General features: G+C 43.7%; 1 protein-coding gene across 1 annotated transcript; it reads left to right on the top strand.

The window, feature by feature from the left end:
* The first annotated feature begins 13,443 nt into the window (after window positions 1-13,443).
* Window positions 13,444-14,385, top strand: LOC144099784 (uncharacterized). Its single transcript, XM_077633019.1, has one exon. The coding sequence runs from the start codon at window positions 13,597-13,599 to the stop codon at window positions 14,383-14,385; it is 789 nt and encodes a 262-aa protein (XP_077489145.1). The 5' UTR covers window positions 13,444-13,596.
* Window positions 14,386-14,650: the final 265 nt, after the last annotated feature.

The following is a 14,650-nucleotide window of genomic DNA, read 5'->3' as shown; positions in this document are numbered from 1 at the left end:
GCTTCAGTATCGATGGTAGGCTAGCAAAAATCTTTTCCTTTCTTTTTATTAATATTTTTATTTCAATAAAGCACTAATTACTTACTTGCTTGTTGTATATTTGTAAATGATCCACAGAGCGTCCGGATAATGCCTTCAGACTTGTACAGCCTCGGCGGCATATCAATACGTATGTACCATAATTCTTTCTGCTTCTAATAAATGCTAATTTCATTCAAATTGCATAGCGAAACCTTCTAAGGACATATAGATTTCAATCAAGGCAGGAGTCTCTGATTAGCATGCACCTACACACAGCTACAAAGAATTATGGTCAGTGACTGGATTCCTTCACCTCTATTGCAATGCCTGACCACAGAAAGTTTTGTTGAACTCTTGAGTATGCAAATTGTTGGACAAAGCACGGATAAGTTATGACGAAGATACGGCGAAACATGTCACTTACTGTGCACACAGCTGCCTCCAAGAAACCTTCAAGTGTCAATGTCACTTGGAAGAACGGGCAGTTGGAGCCTAGATTTTGATGTTTAAAAACACCTGTGCCAGTACCATGAGGACACGAGATGTTCAGGCAAGCTCAGAAAAACCTATTCACAGCGCACATCCATGAGTGGTGCCGGAAAATTAGAAGGTTAGACACAAAAGCGGTTTTTGCAAGCCACCAGCTCAAGCCCCTAATTTCAAGTGACCTCCCGGACGTACAGCTTCTATGTTATGGATATGAGAAAATGCGAGTGCAAAGCTTTGTATCACACAAAATTGCATTTGTTGCGGCCAAAGGTACCAAAGTGTAAAAACGACATTGTTCTATGTTTCTAACGGCCAACTGAAGCATAAATTCATCACGGCACAGGGACCAAACCTATGATTACTGCCGGTTGGGGCAGTGGCACTACAAACCAAGCTAATTAGGATGGCTAGCAGACGCCAGTGCAAGACTGAACTGCTCAAGTTGGAAATAAGATTTGGGAAATGGCGCGGTTGTCCTCGGTGAAGGCTGGCAATATTGGTCCAGTAATGTTGGCAATGGTAATCAATGAACCTCTCAAGTGGCATATCAGTGAAGAAACACCCAAGCAATGGTCTGTTTTCACTGATTAAAAGGCAGCACTCCAAGCGCTACAATCTGCTCTTCGTCATGGGTTCCATGAGCAACTTGTCGCCGAAATCTGAGAGCTCCACCACACAGCCATCAACAAAGGGCACAATACTGTTTACCAATGGCTGCCAGGACACAGCGGCATCACAAGCAACCACCGCGCGGACCAGACCGCGCAAAGTGCTCTCCATGAGGGTGATTGTGTGTCCATCCCCATCTCGAGAGCCGACGCAGCACTGTTGCGGGACATCCCGCTTGCCGCGTGGAATTCAGGCCAGTTCTTCTCGCAATCGCGTTTGAAAACCTTAGACCCAGATCTAAACCTTCGGCTTCCATCCGGCATACCGCGATGTGAAGCAACTTTGTTGTGTCGCCTATGGCTGGGTGTAGCTTTCACCAAGCACTACTTCTTCTTAATAGATATGTATGACAGCCTGCATGTGTCATCTGCGGGTGTGATGAGGCTATAGCCCACATTATTTGTGAATGCCCTGCCTACAGCACTGAAAGACAGTCTCTCTGCTATGCACTGGCGCATCTAGACCTGCGCCCACTGACGGAAACGAAGATTCTCGCCCACTGACCGCGGCGGTCGTCGGCGGTGAAGGCCTACAAGTCACTGCTCCGCTTTTTGAAGACTTCTGGCCTGCACGATAGGCTGACTTTGCTGAACGTTGTGACTTTACACAGTGACTTTATTTCCTGCAACTGCCTTTTCTCCTTCATCTATTTCTCCCCTCAGTCCTTTGCCCCTGTGCAGGGTAGCAAATTGATTATTCACCGGTTAACCTCCCTGCCTTTCCTCCTCCTCCTGAGAAAACCATCCCACCCATTTCCCTTAGGTGTAGTTTGATAGTTTATAGGTTCTCTTAAAATTTGTTCAGCATATGTCATAGTTTGGTGAACACAGTGTTTTCCACAACTCAAGGAAGTTTTGTAAATTTCAATGTTGCAAAATGAAGAAAAAACCGTGTGCACTTGCTGATGCATTTTGTTTGCTTATTTATGTGATACCCACAGCGGCCAAGACTGGGGCAGGAACATCACACACAAGCAAAAAACTTGACAGTGTTCCCCAGCAAGAGTTTTCATAAAGTGAGTTGGCCGTAATAATGAATCATGAAGAAAAAAAAGCAAATATTCTTTAAATAAAGCTTTATGGCTGCAGCCGGCTATAGTGGCACGTGAAAATTGGGAAACACGGGAGCGGTACTGTAATCGCCAGGAGCTTTAAAACCATCAATATCAAAATACAAGGGGTAGAACATCTGGTTGAGGCACTTGGGATTTGGTTATCATCGCTGTCAATAATAACAAGACAAAAATACATATGCTCCAAAAGGCTATATGCATTTTCACCCGGTCCATTGTCTAGACATAGACATTGCATTTGAATGAGGCATAAATACAATCCAAATGTTTGGTCCCAGAAAAACTGTCCCTTTCAAAAGGGGTCAAATTAACATGGCAAGAATGTACATTATATTCAGCAGATGATCATACATGGTGCTAAGCTGTAAAGAAACCTATGCGGTATGCAAAAGAAATAATGAGAAAAAAAACATTGCTGGAAAACGACTGTACCAAAGAAAGGAAGAAAAGTGGATTTCGAAACACAGCATTCATTTACATATGCAAGAAACCTGGGAATTAGCAAAAAATAGCACTACGTACACTTCAAAACATCAAATAGGAAATGCAGCAGAGGCGCTTTTTAAACCAGCTTTTTGTCAACCGCCGTGGTTCCGGGAAATAAGTGGCTGGACCACAAGAAGGTTTAAAAAGTGCAGCCAACCAACCCCGTAGAAAGGGCCAAGTCGGCCTCTAAGTGGCTGTTGCGTCCTCATGAAATAACTCACGGCAGGAGTGCTACGCTCTTTTTCTCTACTGATTAAAAAGAGCGGCAAAACATTTGGTTCAAACAGAACACATTACTAAAACCATACTGCACAACCATGCGGCAGGTAAAAACAGAATCTGCATGGTTTTACCCTGCATAAAACCATACTACACATTGGATATAGCAACTCGCTAACTTTAAGGGGGTTTAAAGTCCGAAACTGAGTCGGGTTATGAGGGACGCAGTAGTGAACGGCTCCGTAAATATCAACCCTTTGGGGTTCGTTTAACGTGCACTGACATCACACGGTACACAAAGCTCTTGAATTTCGCCTCCACAAAAATTCAACCCTGCACCAAAATTCAACTGCAAAGGCAGGGATCGAACCTACGGCTTTCGCGTCAGCAGCCGAGCGCCATAACCACTGAGGCAATGCGGCAGCTTGACAATCCTAAACACCAGAAACATTCTCTAGTAAAAATTAAATAAGAGAAGCTGGATGAGGTTGAAATTCACGCAAGACCTAAAGGCGCTGTGAAACACCTTCCGAGGAGAGCACATCACCTCTCTCAATAACTGCATTGGGTTGTCATGAACACCCGAGCCAAGTGATACACCTGTACACGTTGCAGAGAACCCACAATCAAGTGCCAAAGCTGGCGAGCACTTCCCGACGACCTTTTTCATGCTCGCACACTTCTCCGTCGCTCACACATGCATATACAAGTTGAGAGATGGCTACTGGTTACATTCTTTCAGATGTCGGGCAGCTACTATGGCCGCGGCAAGTAAGCCGCGTAGCTCTGGTGGGTCAGGAAGCTTCGAACCCCGGAGGAGGGGCCGGCGGAGGAGCGCCGACCTTCCAGCGTGCAAAGTCTGATGAGAGGAGAGAATTCAAATTTTGAATGCAGAGAGCTCAGCTGCTGCAAAGCACATTAAAAAAATTCTTGCTGCACAATATTCGTGAACTGGCATGCTTTACCGTCCCAGGCATATCGTAACTTTATTAGAGCCCTTTTCAGAACACCTATAAGAGGTTACAAATATTTCACCAGCTGCAATGGCTCAAGAGCTATGGTACTAGCCTCTTGGCTGTGGCAGCTGCATTCGTTAGAGGGCAAAGTGCAGACTCCTCTGTTCTATGCGATGTCAGTGCACATTAAAGAACACCGCACAGTCTGGCATTATATCGACTTCATCTGGCTCCTTATTTGTATACCCCCACTTCATCCCTTCCCTCAGGCGACATGGCCATAGTTGCAGTGCTTTCATTTTTCTGATTACGTCCCCCTTCCCTACCTCCAACACCGCCCTCCTCAAAGTTCCCCCTTTAGGGCGATTATTTGCAGCTCCAAAAGGATCTTTTAGACCGTTTCACGCCATTCCTAAGTTTAAGATTTTCCATCCCAAGCTGATGGATTGCCTCTCGCTTTCCAAGCTTGTCGCGGTGGTTTGCTCGTAAGAACCGCATCCGCAGCCGTTGCTCTTTACACTTCTGTGCCCTCTCAGCTGAAATGCCATTAAGGCAAGCTGCCAGCTCTTGTTCGACCAGTGACTGCCTATGCGTGCCTGCAGTGCGGCTGGTACCTGCTGCGCTTTCTGCAGAGGCAGCAGGAAGCACTAAGGGTGCTGCGGCTGCCGGTGTTGCCGGAACAAAAGAGGCGTTTGGCGCAGGTGGCACAGCAGGCGACTGCCTCTGTGAGCTCATGCGGCTGGTATCTGCTGCCCTTGCTGCAGAGGCAGTAGGAAGCACCGAGGATGCTTCGGTTGCTGTTGTGGCTGATGTCGAAGAGGCTGCCGAGGCCACTGGCTCCCCTTCCATTGGCTCATCTTGCTGCGGCTATCCTCTTCATAGGGCCAAAACCACAGCGGGTCCTCTGCATCACCTAATGCGGAGGAAGTGCTTGCTATTAGACCTTGAAACGAGGGCAAATCCAATGCAATGTCGCTTTGGATCAAGAAACACTTCAATATTTGCTAGTACTGTGGGCTACCTTAGCCTTTGAATGGTTTACAATAAAGTGGGTACTTGAAATGCATACTGCGCTATTTTGTATGCTCGTATTCGTTGCTTTCAATGTCCTTTAGGCGACATTTTTCCATTTTGGGTTGTGCAGCAACTCAATCAATGTTTCAGTTAGAGTTCGTTTAACAAAACAGGAGACATAAAACATGCACTTAGCCGGCTTCGAAGGGAAACATTTCCGGAACACATTTGTCACATACACTGCCAATCATGCTCCTTGGATGACCAGCTTAGAAAATATGTTCGGTCAGTGCATTCGCACCCCTTGCTGTAGCTTTGATAACATTGGTCACACAGGCCAATATTTTAATGACAGGCCAAGACAACACAGATGCCACAGAAAATTGACATGGTTACAGCTGTTATGCACACTTTAATAATAACAGAAGGGCACATATGCTCAGAAAAAAAGAAAATGATAAGCACAGAAGCAGCCTACAACAGCAAAAATGGTCAGGCACAAGTGCCAGGCAGGGATGCTGCAATTCATTTTGCTGAAGTGTTTCATCTAATCATCTAAGCATAAAAACAGAAAAGCAGTACATACACAGAATATGTATTCCTAGGAAAATAATTTCAAATATATTTTTTGAGCTTGCAGTACAATATATATATATATATATATATATATATATATATATATATATATATATATATATATATATATATATATATATATATATATAAATATATATAAAAGTCATACCACTGGCTCCTGGAATACAAGCCTCTTGAGTGTGCGAAAGCAGGGCGGCCACCGATGGTGTGGGTTGGGACTCGCCGACTGGGTCTGCCTGGTGGCGATCACTGTCGAAGAGGTTCGCCAAGCGAACACCCATGTGGGATGTGACAGCGCCACCTCTTTGCAGCTCTTCAGTGAGCTGGCTGGGGGGCCGCTGAGCCGCCGCCTAGGTAATCATAGAAAGCGCTTTAACAACTACTGGAAAAATCCATCGACGAATTTTATGATATGATCGATATAAACACGAAAGTAGGTTTCGTAATTTAAGCGATATAAAGAAACGAAAAAATGCATGTTTGTTCGCGGAAGCAGGAGTCCTTTGCTCTGAAAGAAGCACGATTATTATGTATGTTCAGTAATACTGTCCGGGTGAAACAATCTTAAACGTGCTGACTCCAAACTGCGGGTGCGTGAAAGCCAGATACTAACTGCGGCGGCACCAGCAAAAAAATTGGCAGTACCTGTTACAGCACCTCACAGTTCACAATTGGTAGCGAGGTGCTGGAAGTGGCAAAGGAATAGTTTCACTTAGGGAAGCTAGTGACAGCTGATCCCAATCATGAGATGGAAATAATAAAATGATAAGAATGGAATGGAGTGCACATGGCAGGTTTCCGCAGATCATGAATTGCAGTGTACCACTGTCCCCCAAGAGGAAAGTAGAGGCTAACGAAAATGGTTCAGCTTAAGTTAAGGACAACGCAGCGAGCGACGGAAAGCAAAATGGTAGGTGTAACGTCAAGAGACCAAAAGCAGGCAGAGTGGGTGAGGAAACAAATGCGGGTTAATGACATCCCAGTCGAAATCAAGAGAAAGAAATGGGCTTGGACAGGGCATCTAATGTGAAGACAAGATACTGCTGGTCCTTAAGGGTAATGGAATGGATTCCAAGAGAAGGCAAGCGTAGCAGGGGGCGGCAGAAGGTTAGGTGGGCAGATGAGATTATGAAGTTCGCAGGCATAGGGTGGGCGCAGCCATCAAAGGACAGGGACAATGGGAGAGACATAGGAGAGGCCTTTGCCCTGCAGTGGGTATAGTCAGGTTGATGATGGTGATGATGTAACTGAATGAGCAACAGGAAATTCTTTAATGCACCTGTTTAGAGTTTTATGCTACCTAGACGTGAAACAGCTCGTCACATATAGGTTGAAAGCTTCTATGTCATCGCAGAGCGTTATTAATACACGACTTTAGCCTTCATGACAACTCTGGAAATGCATAGGGAGACATAAAATTGATTTTGAGGAAAGAATGACTCAGTAACTGTCTCACATATCTTCATGGATACCCATACTGTGCCTACGGGAAGGGATAAAGGAGGGAGTTAAAGAAGAAACGGGGTTTTGTAGTAAAAGTCTCAGGAATAATTTTCGACAGCCTTGGGATCATTAACGGGCACTGACACCTCGCAACAGCACAGGGGTGCCTTTTGTGTTTCGCCATCAGACTGCATTTCACTTTTGAAGCGAAACCTTCACTATCTCGTGCTTCAATTCCGTGTGCCTAGTTTTTACCTTCAGCCAGGAACTCCCCAACAGGGGGGGGGGGGCTCAAGGAGAGCGGTTCCCCCCTCCAACCTTTCTCCAGAGAGGGCAGCCCTCTCCAAGTCTTCAACTTCTTTTCGATTTTAGGGCGTCATTAATGTGCAGCACAGTGGAGCTGAGCTCACTGGCTTCATAGACAGCCTTAAAGTGCTTAATTTAAGTAACCTAAATTGTTGTTGTCCAAACAGAAACTGTTAATTGACTGAGCTTTGTTCATGACCATGATTACTAGCGTTTAAATAGCATGGACAAACTTTTTTAACACACACACACACACACACATATATATATATATATATATATATATATATATATATATATATATATATATATATATATATATATATATATATATATATATATATATATATATATATATGTGTATATATATATATATATATACATTATTGCCCATTTGAATAAGTTTTATGGCCATCTGAAATACAGGCTTGGAAGGGAAGTATGAAAATATAAACAAAAAGTAAATAAAATTCTAAAAGCATTTAATGAAAGCATGGTATAAATAAACTAAAAAACTCGCAAACCTGGACCCCCCACTTGAAGAAAAGTTCCCGAGTTCCTGCCTTGAGCTGATTTTGAGGTCAAATTATAAAAAGAAAATTCAACCAATATCAACGAACGGGAGTCGAACCCGCGGCTGCGCTGATCTCTAACAGCTGCTGACAGAGACCACTACGCTACCGGCGGAGCGAACACACCTCGCGTTAAATTGCACCACATATTCTCGCGCCGTGGATTAGAGAGCGCCGTCTTCGACTTTTATCTGCTCCGTCCCGCGGCACTGGCTGCTCACCGTCGTCTTTCGCTCAGATTCGAATCTCGTAAACACTCTCTGTAGTTTTTTCGGTTTTTTGGAGGGGCGGAGGGGGGAAGCTAGTCATAGAATGCACGCAGCAAGCAATCGGAACAGTTCTGTAATCTGGGAGAGAACCTCTGAGTTCGTCAACAACAAAAAAAAGAATCAAACATGAAAGAAAACAGGACTTACTGGTCTTAGATATCTCTCGGGTGTCGCCCGCTTTCCCCTTTCGCCACTTATTCTTCAGGTTCTCCCAGCATTTCTGCAGCTGGAGCCATGTCCGTGGGTGCACGTTGTGATGGGAATTGAATTTTCTATAATTTCCCATTCCTCCCATTTCCTTGCGACTGACACGGCATCGGTTTTCTTGTTTTCCAGTACGGCCTTGTGCTTGTCAACGAGGTCCAGAAGAAGAGCTCGCTCCACTTCGGAGAAGTTTATTTTGTACTTCTCCGGTTTCTCTATCACGCGCGCGTCGCAACACAGCACCAAAGAATGACGCAGTAAAGAAGGCAAAATGCACTGCAAATGACTACGCACTATCAATAAATTTTATACCAAAATATATACGATACAAGCAGTGAATTTACAATTAAAATGCGCGATAACAATATAAAGCAGAGAAAAAGAGCTGACGATGCTGGCGATGAAGCAACCGATGGACGCGCGCGAGCGGAAAGACTACGACGTCGACAGGAGCAGTACTACGCACGCTACTATAGTGACGTCTTTGTTTGTGGCCGGACAAATAATAATTGTTCTCCAAAGCTAGCCAAAAAAATCTTTTCGTTGCTGTTAAAACGTTACTTGAGACTTGTACTATGTATTAGCAGTTCTGTTTTGACGCTTCTGTTCTTTATTTTTTCATGAATTTATTAAAAATACAGAAATGTTTGCTTCGCCTCGTTCCTATGGTGCCTACTTACATCTAAAAGCGCTGCTTTCATAAGTATTTCTAAAGTGCCGTTTTTTAAACTTTCTTCGCCACTCATACTTTACTCAGAACTTAAGTCACAAACTTAAGTCACAACTTAAGTTTCATTCTTGAATACGGCGGTGAGTGTCCATCGATATAGACCCCCCATTTTTTACAAATTAACCCGAAAAGTGTTCTGCTTGCTATTCATTTTTTGCAGGTCTTTTGTGGCAAGCTGTTTGGGACATCTTGCCTTGTGCAGTGGCTGCATAACTGAAAGTGTTTTTTTCACTTTTGTAGTCTGTGAAATCCATTTAATGGGTTGGGAATCTCTGATTCTAAGAGGCCGCATTTGAAACAATTTGAGCTATTCAGCAATGTCTCAACCATGACACTGCTTGCTTTCTCTACAGAACTGCCCTGTTACACTATGTTCCACAGCCTTTCCACGTTCTATTATACCATTTTTGCTGTATAACGCTCTGCTACAATAGCTGTACCTAGTTGTATTGAACAGGCTTTTTATTTTCTCCTTTTGCATGGTAGTAGTCACTCTCAAGAGTTCATCAAGCCTTCTGTTAATAATAGTAGACTCAACAAATTGCACTGTGTATTATTTTTTTCCTTGTTAAGTGCTTTCGCCCATCCCTGCATTAGGAATATCCACAACAGTGCACCTGACATATGTTCCCTGTTAATATTGCTGGCACATGTTGTGTGAACTGTATTATGTGGTACACCTATAGGTGTTGCGTATTATGCTGTCATTACTTGCACATTTTAATTCTAACTTACAACAAAGAGTATCTGTGATAATTTTGCACGTAATGAACATTCTGTGTTAATATTGCATATTGTGAGCGCATTGCAGTATGGGCTGTACTTGCATTGTGTTGTATATTACGAGGTGGAATCGAAAAGTTATGCTACTCGCATATAAAAAAAACAACAGGGTTTTGAAAAGAAATTTATTTCCCAACAGATTGTGCCCATACACTAATTCACTGTACCCATTTGCCTAAAGAAAGCTTGAAAAAAAATGTTGCTGCTCATCAACCCACCAAGGTTTGAAATGTGTTAGTCATCGCACCTTGTTTTCTTGAAGTAATTATTCAGGTTCCAAAAAAAAATATTGACTGGTGGCCAGATCGGGGCTGTAAGGTGGGTGGCCGGGCTCTTGCAAAGCACACTTTCACGGGAGGGCCCTTGAGATTCTGATGGCGATTCGCTGCGACCACTGAGTTGATCCCTATCAAGTTGAGCATTCATTTAAATGTGCCGAGGGACACTGGACGATCTACCATTGTCTCCAAGGGCATTGAAATGGCCCAGGTGATGGGTGTTGCTGCATTATATAAAGGACATTCACTCTAATATACTCAGTGTTATACTGTTAATTTGTTTTGAAGAAAAGCTTTATCACATTCCAGTAATAGAGTTCACAACTGTGAGAAGGCGCCATGTTTAACTAACTGATGCAGACTAAGAGAGGATCCAGAAGGCTTGATACCGAAACCATGCTTTGCTAGAGAGTTGACCTCAACAAAGGTTATTAAGAGATTACTGTCAGATGTTTCCTCATCTTTCCCTGTATATTGCTATTCTTTGTGCACATTCACACCTGCATCAAGCAGTAGTCATAACAGTGCCTCTGAGAGATGTCAAGTGCTTGTTTAATACAACAAAAGTGTGGAATGGTTCAGTCACTTAAACCCATTCACGCGTTATGGACAAAATTGTGTACGAACAAAATTTGCAGGTTTTTCTGGCAGTGTGCTGCACCTAGCATTGATGTCCTCGTTTCGGGTGAATTGTGCTTCTTTCATGACTAAAATAAGGTGGTTTATTGTGCGAAAAAGAAAATGGAGTTAATAAAATTTCGCTCAACAGTGAGAGGGTAGCACGCCACCCGCCATTTTTATGCAGACCAATTTTGCCCGGAGTAGAAGAATCCGTTTTTTAGCACATTTTCAAATGTAATGTACATTTTTGAAGTAGAAATTTTTTTAGCACATTTTCAAATGTAATGTACATTTTTGAAGTAGAAATTGATTTCACGCTGCTTCGAGTGTTTTCCAGACAGGCCACGAAGTTTGGATGTCAAGATTTCAGTTAATTATTACACTTTACACAAAATATTGCATGTCCGTATAAAAAAAATTAACTGCTAATATTTGGCACTGCAAAACCAACCAGCTGTGTTTTTATCACCTGTAAACTCAACTTACGGGGAAAAATATTTGTTTTTGAGGGAAACCGGATGAGTGTGAAAGGGTAATACTCCAATAAAGCAAGCAGTTAATCCACATTCAATTACCTGCATTCACTTTGCAGTGCAGGGTACAGATACTCGATAAACAATTTTTGCGCTGCCTGAAGGAACTCATTAAATCCTGCGGCATCATATTTTATGCTTACTGTTGCTACTTCGTCTTTGTTGCAGTAAACAATGAAGTCGCACTCTGGAATATTCAGAATTCCCATTGGGACGTTCATCTGAGTTTGATATATCCGCTTTGGCTTCTTTTCATTCATATCTTTAAATGAATTTTTCAATTGCAAAGGGCACTTCACTTTAAGTACTCGAAAAGTACCCATACAGCATTCACAGTTAAATGTGACTACACCATCAGGTGATGCCCCAACAATAGGCACTTCCCTGAATATTTTGAGTCCCACATCTGCAATAGATGCGCATGGTCACTTTTCTGAAGGTAAGATATTGGGCGCGAGCGCCACCACTGGAGCGACTGGCGCTAGCGTCGACCTTGCGCAGCAAGTGGGATCGCGTGTCTCCTCTCACTGCTGCAGAAGCGGACTATCGGTTGCAATTAGGCGTTCTAAATGCTAAAAGTCGCGCTATCATCTGCATTTTTTGTTGTTAGTGAGTGCCAGCATTTTACACTTCGATCGTGTGTCGTCGTCGGTGCTGCTACAGTTTATTTCAGCTTTCCCTATGGTCGCTTACTGCTCTGTGCCTCAATGCCGGACTTACGCGGCGGAACCAGGCGTAAGCATCCACTTCTATCCGAAAGACAGGAAGCTACGAGAAGCCTGGTTAGTCAAGCTGCGAATGGGCAAAGATGCGATGTACATTCTCGTGTGTGCAGCAAACATTTCACCGAGAAAAATTTCTTCTATGGAGTTGGCGATAAACTGTTCAGTGAGTAGCGGCCGAAGCTGTCGCGAGCATTTACGTCCGCGCATGTCTCTCTTGTGGAGCTAACGAAGGTTAATTGCTGACAGGATGGAAAAGGCGCTGCCTTCTACGCGACGCAGTGCCGCCCCATAACCTGCCTGTTCGACCTTTGGATCGTCAGCCGTCTGCTCGGCGTCGCCGAAACAGGGCACAGGGCGGAGGTAAGCTGAATGTGCGTGGTAGCAACGGGCGCGATTACGCAGTTTTAATTTCGTGCACAGCACGCCGTGCGTAGCATATTTACATGTTTAGAAACAAGTATTGCACTGTGTCTCAAATAACTGTTTTTGCTTGCTGCGCTTGTTTTGTGCAATGATGCTTTAGGTAACGTTGGCGTGTAATTGATGAATGGATGTATTCACTGTGTCGCGAGACTCATAAAAGTGCACTAATGCTTGCCTGTGGCACGTGACTTCTATAATTAAGCTAATTTTGTATTTTGGCGCTCCTATGCTTGATGATGTTACCTTTTCTTACAAATGTTAGATTCAGTGTCTGGTAATGATGCTCATGTCATTGCTTTGCATTTCGTGCCCCTTGCACGTGCGTGACAAGCACGTACAAGCGTATTTTAAAACGGCTTGGATAAATGTCCATTGCATCCATGCTTAAAATAATTGTACACCATAAGCTAAAATTTGGTTTCCACAAATGAGCTAAGCAAACAGATGCACAGTTTTAACAACCAACGTTAATAAGTACAAAGCCTTTGTGCTCTTCAGGATGTTGGCAATCGTATCTTTATTGGCGTTACATCATCACCTATGTATCAACTGCGAGCTTCTTTATTTGTTAATCAAGAATGTCAATAGAGAGGAATTAAGGCTGGTATTGCAGTGCATGCAGCAAGTTTGGAGAATTTATACCTACTTTCATAGCAAAGGCTGTGGCCAACTGTTTTAATTATTGACTTCCATACTGCTAGATGTTTGCAGTACCGTTTTGGGAGAAATGCACATCTGAATCTGACATTTTATTTCCGCAAGACAGGGCGTTGAGCGACATTTTTTCTAAAGAGAAGCCGTTACCGTTGCCTGCATGTGAGCCAGAGGTTGAAGCAAGTGCATCTTCCTCAGTAGAAATCGAAGACAGTGCACCTGACTCACGGGGCAACGCAGATATCAATCCCAGTCCAGGTGGCAATCAAGGTATCATTGTCAGCTGTGTTATTTATATATTTATTGTATTTGTTGACTGCGAAAATAATTTACATTATCTGCTTCAGATATCCCTGCTGAGCTTCAAGCAGCAAGGAAGGAGATTGGCGTGCAAGCCAACACGCTCGATGCTGCACGAAAACAACCGCTGAGCACGGCAAGCATTCAGGTAGAAAAAGATCTGAACATCTTAACTGGGATTCTCTGCTTCCAGGTGTTCTAACCGATATGCGATGTTTATACTTACAGCCGGATGCTCATGCAAGCAAAACGGTTTTGCTTATCAAACGAAGACGCGGTGTTGTTAACGCTCATCAAGCTTCACCACAACATGTCATTCGCATTGCTTGGTGTGCTTTTTGGCATTCATCGCACCACAGCATCAGAAATATTCAAGGCCAGTTTAAGAATCTTGGCTGAAATAAGTAAACATGCAGTTTTTTGGCCGAGCAAGGAAGTTGTTGTTGATAACTTGACGGTGTACTTCAAGGAGTACTCGAGTGTGAGAGCTGTGCTAGACTGCACGGAGATCTCAATTCAGAGGCCAAAGGATATGGAGTCCCAGCCGTTGACATACAGCTGGTACAAGGGTGTGTACACAGCCAAGGTTTTAGTCTGTGAGACACCGGGAGGTCACATAAGTTATGTAAGCAAAGCTTATGGTGGCCGGGCATCTGACTCCCATATAACGAAGGAAAGCAAGATACTAGAATTGTTTCTACCTTCAATTTACAGTGTCATGCTGGATAAAGGGTTCTTAACAGACAAACTTTGCCTTGAGCATCAAATCACAATGGTGCGTCCCCCGTTCCTACCCAAGATAAAGCAACTTATGAAAAATGAAGATGAGAAAAATCAAAGTATCGCAGGCGCTCGCATTCATCTGGAGCGTGCAATCGAGCGAATGAAAGTGTTTAAGATATTGACGGGGAACTTGGGCACCGAGCTTTTTGCTTACATTGATGACATTATAGAAGTGATTGCGGGAATTGTGAATCTCTCCAAGCCCATCTTCTGCAGCGACAAGTTTTTGGTACAATAAAGGGCTACCAAAGTGCATGGACATAATGTTTCAGTACAGCTTCTTCTTAGATTCTTTCCTACAGTTCCTTTATATTGGTACGGGGATGTTACGGCGGTAAGTCTATATTGACGGCTGCTCTGAGATGGCCAGCACTCAGCTCAGAACCGAGCGCCCAGCTACCAACTGTCAACGTCGTCGTCGTTCAGCGCACCGCCACTTCTTCGTTCATGATTCCTCCACTTGTAACACTATCCCCCTCGGCTGAAGGCAACGTCCCGGTGCG

The sequence above is a fragment of the Amblyomma americanum genome, chromosome 1 (assembly GCF_052857255.1).
Source record: "Amblyomma americanum isolate KBUSLIRL-KWMA chromosome 1, ASM5285725v1, whole genome shotgun sequence".
Lineage (NCBI taxonomy): Eukaryota > Metazoa > Arthropoda > Arachnida > Ixodida > Ixodidae > Amblyomma > Amblyomma americanum.
The sequence above is the reverse complement of the archived record's forward strand: the minus strand, read 5'-3'. Positions and strand labels throughout refer to the sequence as shown.